The 27,888-nt window shown below is 42.4% G+C and overlaps 1 protein-coding gene across 1 annotated transcript; it reads right to left on the reverse strand.

Moving 5' to 3' along the window:
- Window positions 1-336: 336 nt before the first annotated feature.
- On the reverse strand, window positions 337-21,771 carry NAA30 (N-alpha-acetyltransferase 30, NatC catalytic subunit). The gene is made up of 5 exons (XM_051622676.1): window positions 21,707-21,771; window positions 20,486-21,415; window positions 12,598-12,721; window positions 10,487-10,542; window positions 337-3,694 (listed from the first exon to the last, which is right to left on the reverse strand). Exons 2-5 carry the CDS (start codon window positions 21,410-21,412, stop codon window positions 3,557-3,559), a joined length of 1,245 nt encoding a protein of 414 aa, XP_051478636.1. The 5' UTR covers window positions 21,413-21,415; window positions 21,707-21,771; the 3' UTR covers window positions 337-3,556.
- Between the last annotated feature and the right edge of the window lie 6,117 nt (window positions 21,772-27,888).

The raw sequence follows: 27,888 nt of genomic DNA on the forward strand, positions 1-27,888 counted from the left end.
GAGTTCTCAGGCTGGCAAGGGCTTCAAGCAATTCTCAACTCCTGCTTATTACCAATGAAATAATTTTAAAACCCCTCGGTCCTTATCTCCCAAGGAAGTCCAGAATGACTACATTAGTCCTAACTTAATAAGAAAAAAGGATCCATTCTAGTTCAGCTCCAAAAATGAAGTTCATACGAATGTTATTCAAGATGATTCTGAGACAGGCATGGGAATGAAAATCAAGTAGAAATAAACAGTTATCTTGTAAAATTCTTCCCATCGTTTTTATCTCAAAAAAATAAGTGTGCATTCAGATCTTGAAGACAAACCAAAACAATAATTAGAACATTTCCATTCAAAAGGAAATAAACAACTTAACCATTTATTTGACTGCATTGTATTTAGACAGCTTGTACATTTCATAACCCCACTGCTTTTGTTCTCATCAAAAAGGATAAAGGGACAGAAGAATATAATCCACTCAAAACAGCAGTCCAGTATTTTGAGATACACTTGATATTTTCATAGATGCCCACCTGATACCTGAACTCCAATACAGGTTGCAATGTTTATACAAGAACCTGACATTTCTTTTTTAACAACAGCACTCAGTTTCAGCAATGTCTTGCAGTGCCCTGAAAAACAGTGTGTGGTGCACTATGCAATGCCCACCAGACTATGCCTACTTCTCTGGAAGGTGATAAACCTGATCATTTCTTAAAATAAAAAAACAATATAATGCAAACATCCATACTGACACGTCAGCCAATGGCAACACTTGGGCAAATTTAAACACAGAAGTGATCATCTCCTTAGATTTGTCAATGCAAAAGGTAAAGGGGAAAGAGGACTGTGTTTTAGCAACAGACATGAGAAACAACCAACTTTTCATGGCTCGATTTCTTTTGAAAAACCTATTTTCATCCCTTTGCAAATTTGTGACTGCCCATTTGATACTCAAATCCCAAGCAACACAGAGAACAAATCTGTTTCCTTTCGTTATGGACCAACACATACAGCTTCAGCATCTCCTGCAGCGAACTGTGTTACACAGCAGCAATATCAAAACCTCTTCCAAAAAAACATGCACCTATTTTGCTCAGCATCTTCAAAACCTGCATGGCAACGTCAACTTCTTACAATAAACAAACAGAATTGTATTTGAAGTTTGCTCACAAGTGATGATTTTGGCAGTGCCTTTGTGAAAAGCGATCTCGGCTAATTTCTAAGTCGGCTTCTGAATCCGAAGACACCCACAGCTTAAATATTAACCAACAGAAAACTTGCCTGTCTGGCTTTTCAGTTTTTAAAGATCAGCAGACACACAAGATAGCCTAGTTTGCAGTTTGTGATACAAGTTTGACAGCTGCTAACAAGGTACAGAACCTCCCTGATCTGCCCCCTTAGTTCAAGCAAGCCAGAGCAGTCACTACGTCCTGGACCACCGGAATGTGGGTGAGAAAAATCTGTTTCGATTTATTTAACATTCCCAACATTTAAGCCTTAATTCTGAATGAAACCTCCTGAAAAGCTGCCCAGAAAAAGTGGCAAACCTGAGGGATCAGGGTAACAAAAAGGTTTAGACACATCACAAGGCAGTGGTGGCAACGTTCAGGCTCTACGCTGAACTCCAACAGGTTCTGTGAGTAACAGCCTCGGGCACCATTTTTAAAGTGAGTTTTCTTTACTGAGGGGGACAAAGCCCCTCAAAAGCACAAATGGTGTCTACAGGCAGAAAACTCAGCAGGGCCAATCTACAGTAAAAACCTTTATTCTTCAAACACAACCCATAATTTGTACACAGTAAGAAACGTTCATCACCACGTGTGATTGATCTGTGCAAAATAAGGCTTTCCTTGAAATCCAGTTTGCACAGGGACTCTTTTCCAAATGTTACTGGATGTAGGGGTTTTGTTGGGTTTGGTTTTGAATGTACAGTGATTAGCAAAACAAGAACCAACAAAACAAAAACCCAACAAAAAACAAAAGCCATGACTCAAACCAAACCCTAAAAAAAAAAAAAAGTATAGTAAGGCAAATCTGAAGAGTATGCTCAACTACAGAAGAGCAGATTCACTGAGTTTGTCCTTTTCACAGATTACAGAGGTGCTGCCACAAGTCAACTAATACCTTTTTATTTCCCAAATTGAAAAAAAGGAAACAAACCCAACTGATTCATAGAACTGGGCTATAGAATCACACGAAACGAGAAAGCCTAGACACTGTCATTACTGAAAAAATGGATGGGTACTGGTAAAAACTTATGTAAGCCCAATTAAAGAAAGGACAAAAAAAAAAAAAAGAGAAACAGAGCAAGAGCAAATGCAAGAAAGAGAGAGAAAAGTCCTTCCCCACTGCTTTGATTTTAGAGGGGAAAAAAAAATCCCCCAGTAATTTAGCTCATGTAAGTTTAGAGAAAATGAGAGCAGCTAAAAATGGATACAATACACCTTGAAATTTATTTCCAAGACCAAGAACCAAAGATTGATGCATTTTAGAACACTGAAGCAAAGCAATCTGAATCTGAAAAATTGTTCCAACTATCTTTAAATAGCTGTTTTTTTTCAGAGCTTCTAGCAATAATTTTGATTAAATAAAAATCATACCAATTTACACTAATTGCCTACATCTTCTTTTAAAAGTCCCTCACTCTTTTAATGAAAAAAAGTGCATCCAAAACCAGCAGAGATTTACTGGTGACATCAGGTTCTCTTTTAGCAGCTACTCAAGGTTTCCAAAATAGCTTACACTTCTTGCTCTAAGAAAAGAAGGGCCTTCCAAACCCTCGCTTGGGAGAAGTATCCAAATGATAAAAATCTGAAATAATTTATTATCAAATCCAGAATTTAAATAAAAGCAAAAATTTTCTTGCAAAGACAATTGAAGAAAGTAAAAGAATAAAAGCATGCACTCCCAACTTAGAGGTGAAGACAAATATACTTATCTATACAGGCACTGGCAGACGCAATTTAACTGTTACTGTTACTCATTGTAACACACACCCCACCCTACAATACATTTTTTCATTCACTAATCACTGAGGTACCAATATTTAAGAATGGAAAAATTCAATATTGAAAAATAAAACCTAAAATTGAAGCCTCTTTTTTTTTTTTTTTGTGGTTTTTTTTTTCCAGAAAACTATGGCAATTTTTGTATGAAATGTTAGTATACTTATAGAATTTTACAATCTACATTGGCTTCTGTTGTTGTTGTTGTTTTTCCTGGAACCAAAAGCATTGTTCCACAGACAGGTTCTTTGATAAAATGTTCACTGTGTATGTGATACAGTCAGTAGACTTGCAAATGAATGAACAATATCTTGGCTATCAACTGGCACATCCTCCTGGTACCAAAACGACTCGAAGTTTGCAACAACCGGCTTTAATTCTCAAACAAACGCGCCATGCCAAAGTGCAACAAACGTGTGCGACACTCAATGAGACACTGACAGAAAGAGCTGCATGGAAATGACCCAAGTCCACCTGCAAAAGCAATTCTGGACAAATTGCATTGCACGCAAAGGACAACTCTGCGTTGCTGGGACGTCAGTTGCTGGATGGGATGGTTCCTCTTAACGCAGCCATAGTTTCAGACGCAGTGCATCAACTCCATTTAAATAGTATCTGAACAGCCTCTTGTCTCGCACAAACCCAAGGTTTTCATAAAGTTTCAAAGCAGACTTATTTGTGATTTCTGTTTCCAATACAACCTTTAAAGAAAAAGAAAAAAAAAAACCATGTTAGAAAGCAGTTTTCATTACACAAAAGAAATTCAGAAACATTTAAAGCACATTTATTATCCATGAGCAGAATTATTTTTTCTTGTCCTGACTTCTTAGCAACGAGTGGAATTAATCTTTTCTTGTCTTGACCTATTCAACCAACCCCTCTCCATTCCCTCATTTAAAGAAGAAAACCAAAAAGTGGTTAGTCAACAATTGTAAACAGCTTTCATTCATATCAAGGTTTTAGGTCTTTGCTGTAAATAGTATTTCAACTCGTTGTCTAATAGGTAGGGTAGAAAAGAAACAAACAAAAACACCAAAATAGCACCTCTGCCCAAAAAAAGCCCAAATCAACCAAACCCCAAAACCAACCTATCAACAAGGTTAAGGTCCAAAACATTTTGAATTTTGAATGAACTGCTGCATGTCTCAAGAATTTGGCAGGTGAAGGTTTGATTAGTCATTTAATATCTTTGACCTCTAATGACATAGATCTAGACCCAGATACAAGCCTAGCTGTCAGAGCCAATGTTGGCAACAGGTACCTGTGCTCAACCCAAGTACCTCAAACTCAAAGGTGAGTGCACACCAGGAGGAAAGAGCAGCTTTTTCCCCCGTGTTGATAAGATCCCAGTTGCAGAAGACCTGTCACAAGTAGCTCAGACCAAACCCAAGAGTAAGACTAGTCCAAACTGAGCAGAGACCCAAACCTGCCCCAGAAGTCTCACGTACAGACAAAAAAACCCCTACATTGGTGTGAACAAAAAGTTAACCACAAAACTGCTGAAGTGTGTCCCTTTGAATTGGCTTTCCCTCTTTTCTGAGGGGAAATTTTCTTCTGCAGAGCTCTGGCACACCTGGTGAGCCAGGCACCCGCTCCAATCAATAAAAACTTGTTTTGCCTCTTTTACTGTTGTCCAACTCAATTATTTAAGGATTCTGCTATTAAGGACAGCTCAGGGTTGCACAAGAACACAGACTGAACTAATAAGCTGACTAGACTAAATACAGTCCCATGACAATGTACATTCATTCACATATTAAACAAGAGCTGATGGACACTGTAGAAAGAACATATAATGAAAATACAGCCTAAGCAATTTCTGCAGCAAACCAGTGATCACTGCTGGTGTTCAGTCCACTAACAGCTATTTCTAAACCTGCAGCTGATACCCACTCTGTGTAGTACTCCCTTGTCCACAAAAAGTCATCTACCCCACTTCAAACCCCAGGACTCCTTTCTTCTCCAATAAAAAGCAGGAGAACTGGTTAACATCCCCCTACCCCTTAAAACCAGGAACAAAATATTAGTCTCTATTTCAAGAGCAGTAAGTCAATCTGCTTTATGGACTCTGTGGCTCCACTGCCTTCAGGCTGGCTAGGAGCTCACTAAGCTGGTGGCTGAGCACCTTCAAAATGCAACCTAGTAGAAAACCTTGCCTTTTTGTCTCTATCAGGTTTGTTTCCTGCAGCCTAAGGAGTGACTAAGCCAATGTAAAAGAGGGAGGCAGCCAGCAGTTAGTCTGGTCACTTTCAGTAAGATTTAAAAATCCATTTAATTCATGTATTTCACCATGACTCAAGCTTCAAGCCACTGTAACTACATTCCAAAGGGTAATTCCCACCTATGCTTCTCAAGTCTAAGAACGTTGAAAGAACAGTAAACCTGGAGTTAACAACCCAACGAACAACTTATGACTCTGAAGTTAGTTTTCAGAAAAGGAACTGAGTCACATATTAAAATATATTAATAGTCAGAGTTCTTAAATTACAGCAGGACACTCTGCTGTGCCTGCAGACTTAAGACAAATTAATTGAACTCTTAGTCTTATGGCAAGAATCAGAGATTGAATTTCTCTAGCTGGCACCTCACAGAGCACTACTAATCAAGTCTTCTGACTTGATCAAGTACTCTTAACATCCTTAATCCATTAAAATGAATAATTTAATGTATAACAAATTTTGGAAGCACAATAGCTTTCTTGAAGAACGTTGTTTTCTACACAATTATGAATACTGTACAACTTCTTAATTCAAATTAAAACAAAGCATGACACCAAAGAGGAAATTTGACCCATGTAAATCCTCAGTACAGGAGACTATTATTTCAAAGCTGAGTAACCTGGCAGGGTGATACAACAAGTCTTGCGTTCAACTGCAAGCTCACACACCTTGCAATGCTAAAAGACTCCCAACACTGCAGGTCATTGAATTGAAGGGAGTGGTTCAATGTTGAAATTCAGGTTTGTTGGAATCCCCCTACCTGACTGAATGCTCATCTTGAAAGCAAATGCAAGAAATTTGTTTTGGTATTTCTAAGGAAGACACGTCAGGATGAAAAATAATGTCCTGATCTCAACACGCTTCGTTAATCTCAAACAGTTAAAGACACATTTCTATTATCTATATAAGAAACTCCTATTTTATCCAAATTTCATTAGCTTCATTTTCTGAAGGATTCATCTCTTCCTGTGTGAGATTTTCAATCAAGCTCCAAACCTTCAATCATTACATTTACCTCTGGTCTCACAGGGTCTATTTCATTGTCCACATTTGCCTGTTAAATATTCTAACACAATCAAATCCCCTCCTAGAGACCAGCAAAGCTCTGCTTGGATTAAACTGCATTTTTGGGACAAGTTGCAATTTCTGAAGCCTGCTACTTTCTCTTATGTCTTAAATTTTGTAAACCTAATAATTTTACATCAAATCTGTAATGGAAATCTTATACAAGATTAGAGTGCAATACTTCTTGTTATTACCTAGAATTTATCCCTAAACTGAAGCAAAATGGGGTGTCAAGCTTCCTTGCTCCTCCAGCCCAAACTCTTGATTAACTCAAATTTAGAAACTAAGTCATAGAAGCTAGGGGTGTTTGTCCAGTGTCCTTAAACAGTTTAACCACCTTTACTTTTAAAGAAAGGTAGCACCCAAAATGTAACACTTCCTATTTTAGATGATTTGTAGAGAAAGAAAAAGCTGTCAATAGTTTCATAATTTCAGATAGGATTACTTAAAAATATGCTTTTAATTTTTACAAGTGTGGTACTGAATTAAAATGACACACCTGCTGTGTGGTCAAAAAACCCTAAAGCTTCAATGAAAATTCTCATGAGAAGTTGCAACTCCTCTTCACATTCTACATTTTGCTTAGAAAGGCTCTTAAAAATCCCACTTACTAGAGTCTTATTTTGATTAGTTACCAGTTATATGGTAAATTATTTCAGTAATATGAAGTGAATGAATCATATGCCGATTACTTGCAGTGATTTGTTACAGATGGAAAACCTAAGTATGAATGAATGACTCCTCCTTTCTAATTATGATTATGGGATGTAACAGTTCCACATGAAGGTCTTAAGCAGAACAATTTTTTTGAGAATTGCTTGTCAGTAAAAACTAAGCAGATGTACAAAAAGCATCCAGATGCTCAACTTGCTAACGTTAGCACATATTTTCCTTTTCACACTGGAAGAACAGTATCTTCAAAACTTTGGAGACGGGAGAAAAACTGTTCATCTAATTCCATAGTTCATATTTTCAATGCAACCAGCCCATCAAGTCATTCTAAGGCTTTGTGACCTATTGGAAACTCAGCCATTATAACTTTGAAAACCTTCAGTTCGCTACCTCAAATATTAGAATTCATTAACATCAAATGTCTGAGAAAGTAACTAAGGTAAAACAAACATAAAAATCGAAGATCCTTCAAGTTTTGTAACGTTATATCCAGAGACTCCAGCTCAAAGCATGCCATTGAGTACTTTCTCAGGCTTGAAGGTTATTTCTAGCTCAACCACCCACCCCCAACATCAGATCACTTCCCTTGTTTCTATTCTAACACAGGTCATGGTCAGCTTCATGGCCACCTCCTCCCCTCCACACAGATGCCACCCCAGCCAATTCACTTCTTCACTTACTCACCCCACAGTTTCCTGCAGCTGGGAAACAGCCCCTGGGTGGAAGGATATTGCCTCTCAGCTTTGAAACATGGCATACAGCATAAACTACCTCTTAGGCAGCTGACTGACCACAGCAGCTTGCACTGTAAATCTCCTGTTGCACAGGCCTGGCTTAATTTATTTACTAAATTAGCTGGCAGGAAAAGAAAAATGTCCCTGATCACTAAAATACTGCAGCATACTTTGAAATGTCAGCACACCAGTAGTGATTTTTCAAGGTTTTCATCTATGGTGTTGTATTTTTCAGGACTCAATGTTGATAGCTCCAAAGCCCAATCTACAGTATTTCAAAAAGCAACACTCTGAACAAAGCACTTATGAGATTATATGGCACAAGTTATTAAAATTAAGTACATTTACTGCATCTATTCCATAATTAGATTGAAAGGAAGAGTTTCCAAGCAGCCTTTGGAAATTTTTCATGACACCCACAGCTGCATATTCATGTTTTTAATCCTGTTCCAAACAAGTTTCAGAAAAAAGAGCTTTTTTTTTTTTTTAATTGCAGTTCATCTTCCATCGAGTAGCAGCATCTTCTTTATTTTCATCCTGCTTCTGATTTTAATAAGGCACATAGAAAAACATCTGAAAAGCAGCAGAGATGATGAAACTATTTACACACCCCATGAAGATAAATCACTGTGATGCACTATTTCGTGTTTGATCAGCTCTAGGCATCCGTCAGCCAGCCAGGAACCATTCTCCCAACAACTGCTGTAAGGGTGTGTGTCTTGGCTCTGTCAAGACAGAGCTTTTCATGGGTGATGAGTTGGGTTGTTCAAATTCTGGTCATGACTGAAAACTCTGCAATCTACCATGCTGTACAAGTAACCAACACCATTATTTGGCACAGGTATATCTGGAAGACACCTACACTTGTTGGCAAAGAAAAGCAGAAAGGATGATAACACTGGCTATTTGGCTGTAGATAACCTGTACCTGAAAAGGAACTACATAAATGCATTAAACCAGAGTGGGTGTGCCTCTGCTGACCAGTGTAGAAGTCAGAAATCTACTCTGCTTGCTCTCCATGTTGCCTGGGCATAATGAGCTCCTGTTTCAAAATTCTGTGCCAGCGCAAGACTCGGCTGATGCAAAAGCCCCCAAGAAGCAGGGCATAATTAGTTCAGAATCATCATCCCACAAACACAACTACAGTTTCCAAACTGGAACTGAAACATGCCTGCACCTGTCCTGCTCCCACTTCCAGGAGCCTGGACTGGAGCACATTCGATTAAAGAGGGAAAGCAACAGAGTTCTGCCCTTGTATAAAGCATTTATACAGCACCATGGATGAAAATCTGTGACTAAAACTTAATGAGGCCTCTCTGCAGACTAGCCTGCAACCCTTACCACATTTATATCATTTTTACAGATAAAAACAGAGTAAAGAAGGACTCTTGGACTAGTATTACAGCAGTAGAAAAAGACACAGGAGAGATCATTATGTGTAAACCTAGATAGCCCAATTTAGAAATGAAGTTACATGGGCAGTAGTACATGGACTTTTAAATCATATGGTAATTACTGCAACTCTAGTAGCTTGAGTAGAAACAGCCAGTTCTACTACTGAACTCTACCAACAGCAGGCAATTCATTTGTCTGCATCTCAATTTTCCAGCTGCAGTGTGAAGAGTGTGATATCAGCCCCCAGTTATTATTATTAAATCTGAAATACTCTAGCAATGGCAAATCAATTCAGGAACAAGTAGTGCAACAGATTAGAGCAAAGCACACTGTACACGATGATAGATGCAACAAGCCAAAACACAGAACTTAAAGAACTAGAGAACTATCAGATTGCACTGTACTGCCTGACCCCAAGGCAAATTATGGGGGGGGGGAAGACACCAATAAGCAGAGGCATGAAGGAATCTGAAGGGAAGAATGAGCATCTCAAACAATTAAGGAAATCGGAACACATGCAAGGACGCGGCAAGAGGCTTAGCAGGGATGGAAAAATAAACAGAGTACGTGTCAGAAGTCCTGTGGCACAAGTTGTAGTTTTGCAGAAGAAACTTCACCACACCTAAGCTGGACAATTGAGGGAGCAGTTGAAAGGAGGCAACAGAGAGATCAAAGGATCTTTAGCTATGACACACTGGAACGCCACGGTGTTCACGTGTCAGGAACAAGCTAACAAGTGTGTTGTGCCAAGTGAGATGAAAGTTAAAGGGACACACAACCAGCTTAAGGAGAATGGATGCAGGGAAAGTCCTAAACATGACACAAACAAGGATATTAAGTTGCTTTTATATTATTATACATAAAGCACAGACTGTAATCTAGTAAAAGGAAAGACTGATAGTCATTTTCCTTCCAGGTTTTTGTTGACATGCTAAATCATGGGAGTTCTGTTAGTGCCAAGAGGTAGAGCTCTGCACTAACAGCACAGCCTGGTGACTTGCTGTGATAAAACCATCTTCTGCAATACTACAGCACACACTGTTCCTCTAACTGTGTATTCTGAAAGTATGGAGGTATTACACAAACATGCAAGTGACCCTGGTCAGTAACACTGTAAACTCCTTTGGAGGAAAATGTGCCTGTGAAGGCTGAGGGAGCTTTGCAAAGTAAAATAAAACCTGATGCACTCCATTTCAGCCCTTAGGACCAATTTAGAAAATCCTTCTCCTATTTCTGCCATACATTTTTCTGAGGTTGTTTTTCCTTTTATTAGAAAAGGAATAGCTTCTTCCCAACCCACTCCCCACCTAAAAAAAAGTCCTGTGGAAGAAAAACCTGTGAAATGAATCCATACACTGGAGAATGCAAACCATTTACATTATGAAAGTGTTTGATTATAAAGTCTTACCTCATCACAATCTCCTTCAACCATAGCATAAATAGCTTTCTTAACCAAGTTTGTACCTGCAATATAGATTTCAGTAAGTGTCAGAGTTGCAAGGCAAAAGGTACTAGTTTACATATGACTAACATGTGCTACCTACATGACATGACACCTGAGGAAAAGCAGGGAGAAAAGAAAGAAACAAACAAGATGTTGTGGTCAAGTTGCAGTCTCAAGTTTGAACACTAAAAAAAATAGTCTGTAAAGTTATCCAGAGACTCAGCTTGAGCACAAGATTCTTCTAACACAAGGATATTAGAAACAGGCTTCCATGTTTAACATAGTGTTATATATAGCCTTCCAAGATGTGATTCATTCCTTTTTGTTGCATTTAAAGTCAGAATCTGCTGGCACATCCTCGAAGGACATTCATCTTCCAAGGGAATTTCCTCTTACTAAAACAAATACTTCTATTAGTAACAGAGCTTATGAAACCACTTTTCTTGTGGCTCACTCTCATTTGGATTTGCTAGTATCTAATAATATGAAGCCCATCCCTTCCCCTCAAGTCAAGCATTAACTTAATTCTTTATCATTATTTTCCATCTATTTCACAACAGTTCTACAAATGTAATAATCCCTACCTGTCTGTAGAATTGGGGTGAAATTGAAAGCTGATTTCAAAGTTATTAGTGGAAAAAACTGCTGTTCAATGAAATTGCATAAATCTCACTTCCATGTGAGGCTAAGAAAAAGGAAAAAAAAAACCCCAAGGAATCTAGAGAATGTTTTAAAGTATTCTCAGAACTTTAATCAATTAAGATTTTCATTGAACGTACAACAAAACTGTACACTGAAAATAAATCTTCAGATTAACAGCACACTCTGAGAAACAGCAAGGTGGCAAAGTGTAAGAAAAAGTCAACATAGATAATACTAAAGCAAGCGAGGCTTTAAATATAAATCCTATTTATATAATTCTAAAATAATACACTGACTAAAGCCAGAGAAAAATCTCACAGAGATCTTCATAACAACAGCATTAGTTCTTATTTGCTTACGAATCCCAGCACCTGCAATTAAATTATGGCAGGCTCCCTCATGACTCAGCTAAAAGGAAAGGAGAGAGAGTGATTTCTCAGAATCCTCTTCCCTTTGCTCCACTACAGAAACCAACAATGGCTTCAGAATTGCACTGAAGAGGGGGGAAAAAAAAAAATCCACACATGCTTGAATAGTCGTGGTGATGCGTAGTGCTTCAAGTTTTTTGGTTGGTGGTTGTTCTTTTTTTTTTTTCCTTAAGGGGAGAACAAAAACAATGGTACCATTCTGCAATGTATCACTGTATTTTTCCATGGCAAGTGATTTTCTGTCTGTAATCACAGAAGTATGACCTGTTCAGTGTGAATGAGCAGTGAAGCACATTTCCAGCCTTTAAAGCTGATGTCTACATTTTAAGTTAAAAATGTTACAAAATATGAGACAATAACCAATTAAAAAAAAAAAATAATTAAGTTCCATAAGAACGGATCTTTAATTCAGCCAACTGGGGTAACTGGTGTTAGAGTGAAAATCCCTTTATTAGGACAAAACTGATCAAAGACAGAGGGCAAATTCCCTGCCAGGAGTGATTTCTTTCTCACATTATTTCCCAACAAAGCAGATCTCTGTTTCAATCATTCAAGTAGCAATGCACAACTACTTTTCTTCACTTAATCCAACAATGAACTACATACATTCTCCCCAGTGGGCAATATATGCATAATTGATAAGGGAAAGCCAGGGGATAAGCTCACTGAAAATAAGCTAAACTGAACATAGCAGAGAAATACAGTGATGAGGGCACACATTAAAAGGCAAAGCAATTCCCACTGTTGCCACTTGGCAATAGGCAGAGGCAAGGGGCTGCTCACTGCCTCTCTTTTTAGCTTTATCATTTCCCATATGTAAACCCCATCAAGCATTTCAGGTTATTTTAACAACATTTTAAAAGCCACTGGGGAGCTTGTGTGGTTGAGGCGAGGCTGACAGATCAACCACCACGTCTAGAAGTTCAGTTCTGCTGAAATCTTTATGACTATAGGATTTAAGGAAGAAATAACAACAACAACAACAAAAAAAGAGGCTATTCTTACCAATTCCTTTTCTTCTGTATTTGGAATCCACTGCTAACATGGCTATATAACCTCTGCGGAACATCTTTTTGTGCATATCCAGCTTGCAGACGATGGCACCTACACACTCCTCACCTACCATGGCCTTAAAGACAAACATACATGTAGGCATTCTCAGTTTGTGATCTACAGTGCTGCCAACAGTAGTAAACCAGTTCATTTTAAGTGAAACAGCCACATAAAATTTGTTTGCATAAAGCGATAAAAAAAAAAAGAAACCCAAACAAAATGAAAATCAATGTTTAAAAGTATCTCCAAAAGTATAAATAAGATTAAAGAATTCTTAATTCTTTATTACATTCAAATAAAGTTACAGTCAATTAACAACCAATGAATTGTCCTAGAGAGAAGCACAGTATTATTCCATGAAGTCTACAGGCAAGAATGTGCGTGATAGAAAAGGGGAAAAAAAATTAAAAAGACCAGGTTAAAGCATAAATCACCTCTTCAGATGGGCTGTTGCAGAGGAAAAAACTCCATTCCTCTTTTACAGCAATCTGAATGTTTATGTACAAGGGATGTGGTAGAAAACACACTTAATTTTTGTCTGGTTTTAATGTCAAGGCCACAATGGATGATAGAAAAACGTTGCTGCATTTAACCTTCAGAAACTGTTCTTTTCAGTCATATGACACCCAAAGAATAAACAACAAAAAAAAGCACACAACTAATTTCACACATTTTAACTGTTCAGAGATTTCATTTGTTCAGAGCTGGGCACTGCCAGTTAAACCCCACGGTGTTGTCACAAAAAGCATGGTCAAAGAAGGGGATGTAGTTAGTCTGGATTATTAAGGAGGAAAAAAAAAAAAAAAAGACCCAAACTACTCCCCAAATACTTATCAAACAGAACCACTACACCAAGCAAAATTTTACCATGAAATGTGTTAAGAGTGTAAGAAGAGAAGAGGGTAAGAAACGTTAAGTCATATGTTAACTGAAGGATTAGGCAGCATGAGAGATTAATGACATTATAACCTGCAGCAGTAAAAGCAAATAATGCTGCAGAGCAGGACAGCATCCAAAGGGAGCATGAATTACTGTTCATTCAGGAAAGACTGATAGAGATAAAAAAGAAACTAATAATTGTACATATGGGTGTCTAAGTGGATCCAGAGACTCTGACAGACCTGTATCTGCAGGGGGGAACTAGCCTTCAGCTCAAGTGTAGCAACTAAACAGGGATGAGAGCACATGATTGGCACAAGCATGTGCTGGCACAAGAGCTCCTGGATAATCCAAATTTACAACAGTAAGACATGTCAAATGAAAAAGGACTTGCCAGGATTGCCAGGGCTCAATGCAGCCCACCTGTGAACCCAGTGCTCACTTTCCCAAAGTCTATGGTATATATGCTACAGCTTCCAAATACCAGGATCTTTTTGTACACAGCCTGTAGGCTTAGACTCTGAGGACAGAAGATTCATTCATGGTGCAGACCCACAGGTTTTTTTTGCCCCAAGAAGAAAAATGTCTTCTAGCATCTCTACCTGGATGGTGGTTTATTAACGACATTAGCTGGAGCAAATGTGAAATGAAGCAGTTCAAAATGTATCACCTGCAATTCCAAAGCTCTGTTATACAGCATGATCCTAACTGCATTTCTAATATAGTTTAAGCTCATCAAGCAAATATAATTATTGCTAAGTTTTTACTTGGCAGGAAACCACATTTTTTAGCAGTACCTAAGAACAACCCTGAACAATCTGAACAAATGGGTTTTAAAACAAAAACTGCAGCATGAACTAAATGGACTGAAACACACAGCCTCTAAGCAGCCTTTTATTTGTTCTAAAACACAGTTTATTCCAGAGAAACAAAAAGCTGCACTTCTCCTAAAACTGTGTATGTAAAGTGTCAGCTCAAGGCAAGTTTTGTATCTCGGCTCAGACCTGAGAAAACCAGGGAGTTAAATAAAGAGTATCATCAGACAGACTGCTCATAACACTGCTATAATTATGCAGAGTACCTAGATGTAATCTTATACCTCACTGAAAAAAAAAAAAAAGCAGACCACAAACTAGCATGTTATAGTTATGCTCTGCCCTGAAGTGAACACGTGCAAATTGTTGATCGTAACAGTCATGCAGAGAATTGTTAAGATATATTTTCTACAGATTCCAAGAGCAGTGACATTCTAGACATTGCGTATCTGTGTTTGTTCTTGTTTAGGGCACTTTTCAGAAAAGCTATGTTCATTAATCATATATTTAAAATGCTAAATGAACAGCAAAGAATTTTGTTTCCGTGATCAAAGAAGCAAATACCCACTGGTTTTACCACTGCTGCCAGAGAACTGAATAAAGTATGACTTTGTTACCAATTCCCCAAACACTTCCATCTTTTTCTCTGTCTTGAGGCAGGTAAGTCTGCCAGTTAATCTATGGTTGTTCCACTAACAGAGGGAGTGCTGCATTTCCACCCCAATTTGAGGGTTTATTTGTTGCCTTTCCTCTCCTTTCTCCTTCTTTCCAGCCTTATCTAAAGCTGGAAACGAACCCAAAATGCAACGTAAAGCTTTGTAATTTAATTCCCTGCAGAAGGTTAAACTGTGTAAATAAACCAAAACAAACTGAAACAGGGAGAGTGGGGAGGAGAGAGAAAAAGTATTTCCCACACAACACCATTTACGAAAAGACAATCATAGGCCAAATTTTCTTTTCAGTTATATGAGAGTACATCTAAACATACAAGTTTCTGCAAACAGAATTCAGTCCAAGTTACTATTAGACATTATAAACCCTGCAGAGTTTACTTCAATCGTAAGTCATTAGCAGGATTAACACACATGAATTCAAATCCAATATTTGCATCACCTTTGTTCTTATAATTAATTTTAAATGTTTAAAACAAACTGGATTTTAATCTCTTTGTATTGCAACCATGTATTACTAGAAGAGTTAGCACAGAAATGTCTGTAAATCAGCAAGAACATTACTTTTCAAAAATTAAACAATCGTCATTAATTTCATTAGCAAAGATGGCATTAAGTCTGTCAGCCACAGTCTGAGTATGAGTGTCATACCCAGATCCTGTGACATTTGTTCCCATTTATAGAAGAATAAAACAACTACCCCCCGAAAGAGAAGTATTTTGCCATGCAAATGCAGCAGAACCTGCACTACTGCAACGCAGCTTCCCTTGTGCACATGCACCAAAATCCCTTCCAAAGAATCACAGGAACAGCTCTGTGTGAATCCTCTGGCTTACATTTAGTGATCAAGTTACTGAACGCCATTAGAGGATATGTTTAGGCTAATGGTTTTAACCTAAAGTCTGGCAGTTCAGTCAGAGCTCTTTAGGAGACTGGGCAAATCACTAAGTCGCTCTGTTTCCACTCCATGAAACTGGACACAAGGAATTCCCTCCTGTGCAAGGGAACTGGCCACAATAGCTACAGAAGCTGCTGTTACTCAGATGCTGCAACGACTGTAGTTTTCACAAAGCCTCTGACAGGGAGAAGTAGCACAGCAAACCTGTATCTGAAACCACCCTCATCCCTAAGAGGAAACTGGAATACCAACAGAGTTTGCAGGCTGGGAAGGGATGTTACAGATTTTCTTCCTACATATGTCATGAGGCTAGGAAGATTTCTCAAATAGTTTCCTAACTTTTCTGGTACTTCTTTTACACCCCAAGTTTTCCTCAACAGGGGTGATGTCATAGACGTCTTTAATTTCAATATGAAGTACACTTAAGACTCTGAAATAAAAATTCAACTTAAAAAAAAAAAAAGGCAAAGCATTACTATAAAACAAGATCTTAGCTGCAGTCATTTAGGATTTACAACACATCTACAACCACTTCCATGGAATTAATAGGTTATTTTTAAACTTATTAAAGTTTACATTACAAATGCTGCTATAGCTAGTGGCAAAGTTAAGAACCCAATGAAAGCACAGATTTTTTGCTTAAAAGGCAGCTGAGTGGTGGGTATTGTGAATTACAGGACAGGTTACTACACTCAGCCAGAACTTTGCCTTTATTACATCCTGCCTAATCCAAACTTTGGCACAGAGCAGGGTTTCCTAAGCTCACCTCTCCCACACTAATACATTTTGTAAACAATTTTCTGATACATTTAATGTATCAGTTTTAAGTTGGAAGTTTTAGAACTTTTTACACTGCTAAGACTAGAAGCTGCAAAAACACTCTCCAAGGAAGCTACAACTTTGAAGATGCATTTATAATCCGTGTGGGGACAAAGCTGCAGCAAAGCTTAAAAATGCTCCACATGAAGCAAAAGATCCCTCTTTCTTCTGTCATTTTATGACAGAGGAGTGGTTATCACAGGTCATTTGAAGAGACACTGGGCTGAGAGAGCTCCTGGGAGTAAGTAACAAAAAGGCACTTACAGAGGCATCCACACCTAGCACGCAGTGTGAACCTGCTCTTCCAACAACTGAGTTTAAGCAGTTGCAGTTTATGGAGGAAAAGGTTATTACTTTGCACAGCTCAGTCAGATCATCTGCAACTAACATACCAGAACTGATCAGCAACTATTCCCAACCTGCTACTGCTACCCCTGAAGTCAGGAGACAGTTACACAGACAAATCTGGCATTAAAATTAAAAGGTTCTCAAGATTTCTAGTGTCTCCAGCTCCTTTTAAAGTAGAATATAAACTTCTTTGAGTATACAGTTAGGAAGTGATTTGATACAGCAAAGCCATGCTAAAGGCTAGCTGGGACTGGTCCTGTGCCTTCCCTCCAGCTGTGCATGCTCACCTCTTCCCTTGCACCAGTGCCTGGAACATCACAGAATCCCAGCCTGGTTTGGGTTGGAAGCGACCTTCAAGATCATCCAGTTCCAACCCCCCTGCCATGGGCAGGGACACCTCCCACCAGCCCAGGTTGCTCCAAGCCCCATCCAACCTGCCCTTCAACACTTCCAGGCATGGGGCAGCCACAGCTTCTCTGGGCAACCTGGGCCAGGGTCTCACCACCATCACACTAAATAATTTTTTCCTAATATCTAACCTAAATCTCCCTCTCTTTCAGTTTGGATCCATTACCTCTTGTCCTCTCACTACAAGCCCTTGCAAAAAGTCCCTCCTCAGCTTTCCTGTAGGTACTGGAGGGCCACTGTGAGGTCTCCCAAAGCCTTCTCTTCTCCAGGCTGAACAACCCCAGTTGTCTCAGACTGTCTTGATAGGAGAGGTGCTTAAACCAACAGGAATCTGACCCTAAAACATACACACACACTTACAAATATATGGTGGTGGTGGGAGGGCTAGGTTAGCTTCCTAAATCAGAGCAACACTAGGATTGGCAAGAGCCAGGAAGAGGGAGCTGAAGAGGAAGGAAAGGCAAGGAGCTCTTTTGGTTGCACCAGCCAACAGTGCAGCTTGGGAAGGGCAAGCCAAAACTCAGTAAGTTTCACAGCCATGAGACAATCATCAACAGGAATAACGTTACTAAAGCCCCCAGAACACAGCTCTGCAGTGTCATGTATCCAGAAATGCAAGATAGCAATATTATGGTGTTTAAGACAGTTTACTGAATAAATATCAGCGAAGGACAATTGCTGATCACTTATAGAAAATGCACATCCCATCTTCAGATTTAAATGGCGTGAGCACTTTCCCTTCTCATGCTGAGAAAGGAAAGGAGCCCACGAAGGTGCAACAAAGACAGGGTATATTAGAAGATCTAAGAAAATGGTGATGGTGAAATTCAGTGAAAGAATTAATTGAACTCCTACAGATTATTCATTTTTTCAAATGCAATTGAATTTCAGTCTAATCCCTCTCCCTAAGACCAACCAAAATCTAAACAAAAACCTGAAACCAGAAGGGTGAGAAGCCACAAGGCAATAACAACATGATTTTGTGGTATCAGGCACTATGCTTCTGTTCACCATTCTGACACTGACTGCTCTTGCTAATTGGAATATGCAGTCCCTGACTGAAGAGAAATATTTTAAAGAGACTTATTAGATGGAAGTAGTTCAGGAATCCATTAACAGCAGGAGCATATTAAATTTTATGGATCAGAAAGTCTTCAAGACAATCTATAAAAAACAAACCTTAAAAATACTAAAACCAGTCACAAAAAAAGCACAACACCAACATCAGATTTGACTCAACACAGTGCAAGAGCATCAAATGATTAAGCAGATAACAATTTACTAACAGCTTTAGGCAATCATAGCCACATATTATTCTCTACAGTTATATGTACTTTACATTGTCGCACCCTTCAAAAAATAGCAAATACACAGAGTTCAAGTTTTTTGATTCTTTAAGGTTATTTAAAAAAAAGCCATCACTACAAAATAAGCTTAAGACACTTTGAGCAATATCTTATTCTTTGAATGCACTTGTTAAAAATAAATGTTAGAAATTAACTGGTTTAGTGTTCTGTCATTGCTCTTCTCATAATTTTCAAGTTACTCCCTGACAAAAACAACCACAAATAAAAATTCAAAGTCTAAACAAATGCATTGTGAACTAATAGGATCCATCATTACCTTGGCATTACCAGTGATACAGGTAATGCTGAAAGCACAGACACTTGTAGTTCACAAGCATTTCTTTTCAGAAGGAGGCAAATCAGTCACACACACCAAGCTCAGGGCTTGAAAAATACCATTCTGCTCTGATCAGCATCCTTATAATGGCAAACATGACTTTGCATCAAACAATGCTTCCAAATCTGTTCCTTATTTCTATTTTGGTCCAGAAGGTAATGCTCAATTTCTTATAATCCTACTGTATTCCCTCTTCAGGGTTTTAAGAGGCACGGTTCTGAAAATCCTCCTATAAATCACATAAATCCCACTATAAATTTTACCAGACCCTAAAGCAAGAACATTCAGGAAGTTTAAGGCCAGATGGATTCCATTAGCTTCACCTCCTGCACTCATATCCTATGAAAATCTTCACAGAGATACTCCTAAATTGAAGGGTGTCTTGACTCTGCCCAAACCCTACCTTTCAGAGAGGTGCCTACCCCTGATAAAAATATCAGGAGAGAAGAATTCCTTATTTACCTTAGGATGGAAGTGCCACACACTCCCATAAATGTTCTGTTTTGCAGAACTAAGTCTTCCTATGAGTAAGTCAAGCACAGCTAAGCTCCCACTCCACACACACACCCCTCAGGCCAACTCACACTCAGTTTCAGCTACCTGTGGACATATTTACATCCTAAAAACATACTTTTCATTTGAGACACAGGTTCTTGTGTCTATAAGAACCACTAAACACACAGAAAGACAGGGTGGCAGCTAAATCAGTATTTTTAAGGGGGCAACAGGAAGGATATAAAACCAAATACACTGTTAGTACAGCAATCTTGAGAATTTCTGCCTACACTATCACACCTGTAAGAAGGCAGCTGTACTTGTCTTTTTCAAAGCTAGTAGATCAAGTCTACTTTAAGTGTCTCTCTACCTATCACTTAACATGCTGGTCATGCTGAAATCTGTTTTAAAGCTATTGTGCAAGACTTACTAAGCACTCATAAGACTAACTACTTTCTTTTCTAAACACAAACCTAGGAATTGAGACAGAATGATAAAACGAGCTACCAAAGGTCACAAAAGTCAATGTCAAAACCAAGATTAGAAGCCTTGAATTCCTGGATCCTGGCCCTGTGCTCACACCCTTTCCCCACCACTTAAAACATCTATCAACCAATGTAGGAACTTCAGGCATATGCTTCAAATACACATGGCCAGGTCTCAAGTGGACTTCATTAGGAAGACAGAAACTTCCAAAAAGGTTTGGTCTTATCCACAAAAAGATGATTAGGAGTATTTCTGCAAATGTCAGTCCTTTCAGTCCTCTCCTCCCCAGCCCCAAACCACTCCCAATTCCTGCCCTCCCTGCCCCCTCTGGCACTTACCAAAAAGCAAAGTTGTGGCCAGTTGTGGATAAAATACCTATATGTGTAAATGGAGTAGGGTTCAGACAGATCTTTGGTGATCAGTCTCATGATATCGGGCATCTGCAGCTCTGACTCATAGCGGACGTATCGTATCGTTAGGTCCTCCTCGGGCTGAGAGTCCGTTCCCGAGCCTTTCAAACTGCAAGCTGCTAAGGACCTGGAGAGTAGCAGCAGTGACTCCTCCTCCTCCCCTCCTTCATCCCCCTCCTCCTGCTCTTCCTCCTCCAAGCCAGTCCCTCCTGCCAGTCCATTCCGGGCTGCAGTCTTAGCAGCAGTCGTAGCTGTAGCAGCAGGCTGGCTCCTGTCCCCTGTTGCTGCTGCTGGGGGAGAAGGAGGAGGAGAGGGTGCAGTCCTTCCCTGGGGAGGGAGGTGGTTGGTAAGCGGGGATGAGCACGGTGCTGCGGCCGGGGGCGACGACTGCTGCTGCTGCTGTCCGGAGCCCATTGTTTTACTGGCTCGCTTGTTCTCCAGCACTTCGGGGGCTGCCCCAGCCTCCGAGCTGAGGATCTTGCTCTTGAGGGAGGCCCGCAGGTGCCGCAGCTCGGGGCTGATGAGGCCGTTGAGCTGGTGGTTGTGGTGCGGGGGATGGTGGTGGTGGTGGTGGAGGCGGTGCTGCTGCTGCTGCGGCCCCCCCTTGCCGCCGTCGCTGCCTCCTCCTCCTCGCTGCTGCTGTTCCTGTCCACCCGCGGGTCCCTCCTCTTCCTCCTCCTCTTCGGCCTCCTCGTCCTGGGCCCCGGTGCAGGCGGCGGCGGCGGCAGCAGAGGAGGTGGAAGAGGAGGAGCAGGAGGAAGCAGCCCCCCCTCCTCCTCCTCCTCCGGGGAAGGGGGAGAGCGTGTCCCCCTGCGGGGAGAGGACGCTGCTAGGCCCCGGCGGTACCTCGGCCATATCCTACGGGAGACACCGACACAAACCCACCGAGGAGGAGGGCGTCAGACCAAGCGGGGGCGAGAGGGATGGAGGGCGGGCGGGGGGGGGGGGGGGGGGGGGGGGGCGGCCTACACGGGCCGCGGTCGAGTCGGGGTTGGAAAGGGGGGGGGGGGGGGGCGAACAAAGGCAGAGACGGTGCCCGGGCCCCGCCTCACCGCCGCCTCCTCCTGCTGTCCCGCTCCCCCCGCCGCAGCCCTCCCCCGCGGGCCCGGGCCCCCCGCGGCCTGCCCGCCCGCCCGCCCCGCCGCTCACCCCGCGCCGCCGCCTCCTCCTCCTCCTCCTCCGCGCCCGCCCGCCGCTCCGCCACCCGCCGCCAAGCGCGGCCGCCGCTGCCGTAACCCGTCGCCGAGCTTCCCGGCAGCTTTTTTTACGACGCTTCCTTCCCTTGGCGGCTCGGCCTAACGACGGCGGGGCGGCCCCTCCCCTGGGCGCGGAAGCGGAGCGGGCCCGGGCGGGACCCGCCGGCCCTGGGGATGGGGTCTGTGTTCCCCCTTCCCTCCCCCACACCCCCCGCCGTGTCCCGCCGGCCCCGCAGGGCTCGGGGAACCCGCTCACGGCGCTGCTGCCCCGGGTGAGGCCGGCGCTGGGGTCCGGCTCGGGCCTTCGGGCCTAGGCCGGGGCCTCTTCGCCTGTGAATCCTCTCGGGCAGCGTTTCCTCTCCAACGTGTCACACCCCGGGAGGCGCTGGCTGCGGTGTTGTTTGCCCTCGGTTTTGTTTGAGCAGCCCCAAACCTGATGGGGGCACGGGTGCTTCCCGCAGGGGCGCTGCCAGCAGTGCTGGGTCTAGGGACAGGCCCAGCAGCGTCTTGGTGACTCTCGGGTGCAGAGCAGAGCAAAGGCCGGGAGCTGCTGCCCCTCTGCCTTGCCAGAGCGGCGTGAGGGATGGTCCTTCCTCGTCTGGATAGGGAAAGGCAGGCCTCGGGCTGCTGTGATATTGATAGTGATATTGATTGTGAGATTGATAGCAGGGGAAGCTGGAGTATTGCAGCCAGTTCTAGGCTCCCCAGTTCAAGAAGGGCAAGGAGCTACTGGAGAGGGTCCAGCACAAGCCACTGAGATGATGAAGGGACTGGGGCATCTGCCCTGTGAGGAAAGGCTGGGAGAACTGGGGCTGTTTAGCTGAAAAGGAGGCCGAGGTGGGGTCTTGTCAATGGTGATAAGTGTCAGCAGGGGGTGTCAGGAGGATGGAGCCAGACTCTTCTCAGTGGTGTCCAGTGACAAGGTGCAATGGTCACAAGCTGAAACACAAGAGGTTCAGCCTAAATGTAAGGGGAAAACTTCTGTGCTCTGAGGGTAACAGAGTACAGAACAGGCTGCCCAAGGAGGTCATGGAGTCACCATCCCTGAAGACACTCAGAACCTGCCTGGACACCATCCTGTGCAACTTCCTGTAGATGAACCTGCTCTGGCAAGGGGCTTGGACTAGATGTTCTCCAGAGGTTCCTTCCAACCCCCACCACTCTGTGGTTCTGTGAAACTCAGCAAAGCTGGACTAAGTAGCCTCAAGTGATCACCCCTGCTGTTCTGCATGAAATCCCTAGTTTCAGATCGTGCCACTAGATCTCACACCAGCAAGTGAGTCCTTCAGATGTGAGGGTTCTATTAACACACACACACAGAGCCCCTCAAAATGCAGAGGAAGAGTGGGCTCTTCCTTGTCCCACAGGAAAGCTTTGCAGGGCTGTTGGAAGACTTGCTCATTTTCATTTGCTACAGTTATTTTTCAAGGAAGTGACAGGTGTGGACTTAAAAGGAAAATCCAGCAACTATTCTACATGTCCTGACAGGGTTCTTTAATTAGGAAGAAGATGATCTGTGGGTTACAGGCTTCTGTTTATGAATCACTGAGTTCTGAAGTAAAGTAGGAAAAGACTCAAATACCTATTTGAAAGGGAGTGAATTAGAATGCATTTACTCAAAGTAATTAATGATGGAAACGGGAGGTGTCCCTGCCCATGCAGGGGGGTTGGATCTAGATGATCTTTAAGGTCCCTTCCAACCCAAAAACTTTCTGTGATTCTATGATATTTTAATTTTGACTGTTAAACGGGTCTCACTATCCTTTTGGGTTTATTTCTTTTCCAAGACTCCATTCAGAAGGAAGAATGCATATTAATTCTATTCATGTTGGCTTGGTGTGCCCTCCTGTTCCTCTGAAGATCAGGTTTTATTGTTGGTGTGTGTGTTTTCAGGCACCAAAGGACAATCTGTGGGCCTGAGCTGGAGCTGAGCTGCTCTGCCACACTGGCAGTGCTGTGAAGTTCACTGTCCTCAGGTAGTTTAAACAAAAAGGACAAACAGATGTTTAGTCAGTGTAGGGATGGTCCAAATTCTGTTGTCATTTGTGCTTTGCCACGGTGTGACTGAGAGTGTCTGGGCCACATGTTAGGGTGATATTTGTGTTAAGAGGATGATCCAGCACCAGCAAACTTTGTTAGAGGGGTGAAAATGATCTGACTTATCATAAGAACCTGCAGTGAGGTGACAGTACTGGGGGGGGTAGGGTGGGGAAAGCCTATCGTGTGTGCTCTCCAGCACACTGGGAACATTCTGTGTTCCACTTCCAACAGCTGTTGAACCACTTCCCAACTCAGAGGGTCCTAGTTCTGGTGTTGATCTTAACTGTTCATTGTCCATAGGTAGGATACATCTGACCTAAGGTGGATGTGGGAGACACCTCTGAGCTGCTGCCTTCGGTTCCCCTTAGTGTCAATGGAGAGGAAGAGCTGCTCCTGGGGTGAAATTCAGCTCATCCTGAAGTAGATTTCTAAAGCAGGTCAGGTGAATTGTGTTTTGGAGGTGCCACCATTCCATGAACTAAAGGGATTTTAGTGGACTGAGCTCCTCTCAGAAGGATGCCCCCACTGTCACTCTCTGAAGTTAGAAGGAAGGTGTCCTGTGGCCACTGTTGAGATGTTCTTTGAGTGCCTACTGTGCCTCTTAGTTGTCTTATTTCTTGTCTTTATTCTTCCACAGCTGCTTTTTAAATGGATGTTCTGAACCAGAAGTGGCACCTTTTTCTTAATAGCTTTAGGTGCATTTCATTCCTTAGAATTCCTCTGGCTGCTTTTTGAACCTCCAGCAGCCCTCAGCACCCTCATGCCCTGGCAAACCACACCTCCTGAAGTAGGGATGTGGCTTGAACACAAGCCTCATTGTTTCTAGTTCCTTGTTAAGTAGCTCTGTGACCTTGGGGGTTTCTGTGGCTAATTTATTTGCTAAGAAAACAGCCCACACTTAGGAAACTCCTCCTGTGTAGTTCTGTTATCTACGAAAGGAAAAGGAGCTGTTGGTGGATGTTCCTCTTTTTTTTTTTTTTCTCTTAAGCATTGAAGGCAAGTACCTACACATGGATTTAGCACATTAGATCTGAACTCAAATAAACCTTGGTGAAAATGGACATCTAAACATGCTGTGTTCCCTGTCATAAGAAAGGTGACATCTCAGCTGCACCAGGAAGGAGGATGTTGGAGACAGAATATTGAGTTTTCCTTAATCTGGGCAATAAACCATAGGAGCAGGTCAATGCTTAAAGAAGAAGAATTATTTTATTCTCTTCTTTTTCTCAAAAAAACAGGGAAGTAGTTTGACATAGAAGTAGAATTACTTCCAATCAAAATGTTCTCTACCAACAATGACTACCAATAAAAAATTACCCAGCATGTAACAGTCTCCATCTTACCTGAGCTCTGAGTTCAGCAGCAAAGCAATGATAAAATTATGTCTCCTTTTCCTTTCCACTTGTCCAAGTCAAAAATAAATAAGATGGTTTGGAATCTGATTTTTTTAGGCAGGCAAATATAAATTTTAATGGGTCTTGTCAGTGTGATGGCCCTGAGGACATCCCCCTTCCTGGGGCTTGGGACCATTTGGGCTTGTGGACATCTTTGGGGCAGTGCAGTTGATGGCTGACAAGCACCACCATGCCTGTTCCACCTTGCACTTGCCCCGTTGAATCATAAAATGGTTTGGGTTGGAAGGGACCTTGAGTATCATCAGGTTCCAACCCCTCTGCATGGGCAGGGACACCTCCCCCTAGACCAGGCTGCACAAGCCCAATCCAACCTGCCCTTCAACACTTCCAAGGAGAGGGCTTCCACAACCTCCCTGGGCAACCTATTCCAGCGCCTTCCTACCTTCATGGTGAAGAATTTCTTCCTGATGTCTGACCTAAATCTCCCCTCTTCCAGTTTAAAACCACTACCCCTTGTCTTATCACTGCCCTCTCTGGTGTAAAGCCCCTCCCCAGCTTTCCTGGAGCCCCTTCAGGCACTGGAAGGTGCTCTAAGGTCTCCCTGGAGCCTTCCCTTCTCCAGACTGAACACCCCAACTCTCTCAGCCTGTCTCCAGAGCAGAGCTGCTCCAGCCCTTTGATCATCTTTGTGGTGCTTCTCAGGACCATTTCCAACAGCTCCATGTCTTTCCTGTGAAGCTTTCCTGTGAAGTGACCCTGGTCACTGTCACCAAAGCATCTCTGCTTGCTTTGCTCAGGTACTATTGGACCCTTGTTGGTGGGGCCACCCTGCTGTCCTCACCTTTTCCACCCAGCCCACCTTGCTGTCACGTGCCATCCCTGGCTCCCCTTCCCTTCTGGAGCAGCCTCCAACTTTGCTGTTCCTTGGCAGCTGGTGTAGGAGCATTCCTGTGCCTCATGGTGGAGAGCAGGTGTCCCTGTGCCAAATTCCTTATCTTTTTTGCTGTGCTTTAAGGGTAAAGAGAGGGTGTGAGCAAGTGCCCAGATGTGCAGGTTGGTGTAGGCAGCTGAAGTGAAGCTACTGCTAAATATTCACAGCTTTGGAACTTTGGGAGCTGCACTTGTGCACCCATATTGGGACAGGAGCTGCACTGGCCACTCTAGTTGAACTGTGAGCTCCTGAAAGCCCAGCCATGAACTGAGTGGGAGAAGATGCTGCTGTTCAACTTAAGCAGCTTGGCTTTGGTCCTCTGCTGCTCGGATAAATAGGAGATGGTGGCAAAGATGTACATGGAGATCTGAAATTTCTGCCCTGAGCCCTTCATGTAGAGAGGAAATACGCCATGGGCTGGCAGAGGTGGAAGTACAAAATCTGTCCAAGTTCCTGAAGCAGCAAATGCAGAATTGTATAAAAGCGATGCAAGGTTACAGGCACAAGAAAAGAGGAATTCGGTAAAAACAAAATGTGGATGTATGTTGTTCGGTTCCCACTGAGGAAACCGGCTGTTTAACGGTGGGATTCGTGCTCAGAGAGGGAATCTTCCGTGTGAAATGGTCAGTCTGGAAAACCTGCGGTTTAGCAAGTGTCGTATCAAGAGAAATCACAAGGGGGTAGTGTTGTACAGCACTCCAGCCTCTGCAGTTCCCACAGCCCTGACCCCGCGCCATAAACCCAGTTTACTTTGCCAGGGGAAGATAGAAAAGTCACCACCTGCATCTCCCCTGGCAGCAGTCCCTGGGAGGATAACATTTTTCTCCGTGCGGTACAAGGACTTGCAGTGTCCCAGTCAGTCCAGCAGCAGAATTGCCATCTCCACCTTTGGAGCTACGTGGAAACCAAGTGTGAAATGACAGGGGTTTGACAGGTTGGGAAAAAAAACACAACAGGTATCTGTGAAGGATGAGTCAACCATGACAATATCTATTCCGTTTCTTGGTCTTACTTTTTTTTTTCTTTTTTTTTTTTCCTTCTGTAGGTGAAACCGTGTGAGTCCTTGATACCTAAAGCTGACTTCTACTTTTTTGCTTGCTCTCAATGGCTGGATGAATTAATGGCTCAGCAGGAGGAGAGGAAAGTGTGTTGGTAACCTCATTCAGGAATGCTCCTTCTGATAAGGAGCCTTGAGCTTTTCAGGAAGAGTGTTCTTCTGTCTTTGCTATGCTGCCTAGGCTCCTCTCCCTTCTCCCTGTCTGGTGGGGACACAGCAAATTCCTCACTGGTATTGAAGAAACAACAGAAAGAGCAGGGGGAATTTCCCTGATCTTTCTGTTGAACCCAGGCTTGAGGTGTGCTTAGAAACCCAGTGAGCATGTACTTAAGAGTAGAGATGATTTCACAGAAAAGGACTGATTTCATTATGCCTGGCATCTGGCCTGTGAAGCTAATGGGCAATGATTCATTTAAAATGAAGCCCTGCCAACAGCCAGAGACAGCTCATCTCTTCCCGACCCTTTATGGAAAAGGAGCCAAGAAGGAAGGGTTCAGGGGGAAGCTGCAAATGGGGTGGATGGGAAAGCTCAGTGTACAGCTGCAAAGCTGAAGTTGGGAGCTAAGATCTCAGCTGGTGTGTGGAGACCCAACTCCACTGAGAACAGTCCCTGGCACAGAAGAGAAAGTGCTGTGAGAATTATGTGCTTTTGGCTTTCTCATCCAGCTGGTTGTTCATTCCATCATTGTTTGGTGCTCTCAGGGTTGCACAAGGAGGTATTTTCACTTGAGCAAGTCAACATGTTGATCTTC

This window comes from Apus apus, chromosome 5 (assembly GCF_020740795.1).
Source record: "Apus apus isolate bApuApu2 chromosome 5, bApuApu2.pri.cur, whole genome shotgun sequence".
Taxonomy (NCBI): Eukaryota; Metazoa; Chordata; class Aves; order Apodiformes; family Apodidae; genus Apus; species Apus apus.

Excerpts from the sequence above, each read along its gene's own strand:
- NAA30 (XM_051622676.1), bottom strand. The coding sequence starts at position 21,412 with ATGGCCGAGGTACCGCCGGGGCCTAGCAGCGTCCTCTCCCCGCAGGGG. Across the intron at positions 12,722-20,485 it reads GGCCACAACTTTGCTTTTTG|GCCATGGTAGGTGAGGAGTG; the intron begins GTAAGTGCCAGA and ends TTTGTCTTTAAG. Across the intron at positions 10,543-12,597 it reads ATACAGAAGAAAAGGAATTG|GTACAAACTTGGTTAAGAAA; the intron begins GTAAGAATAGCC and ends TCTATATTGCAG.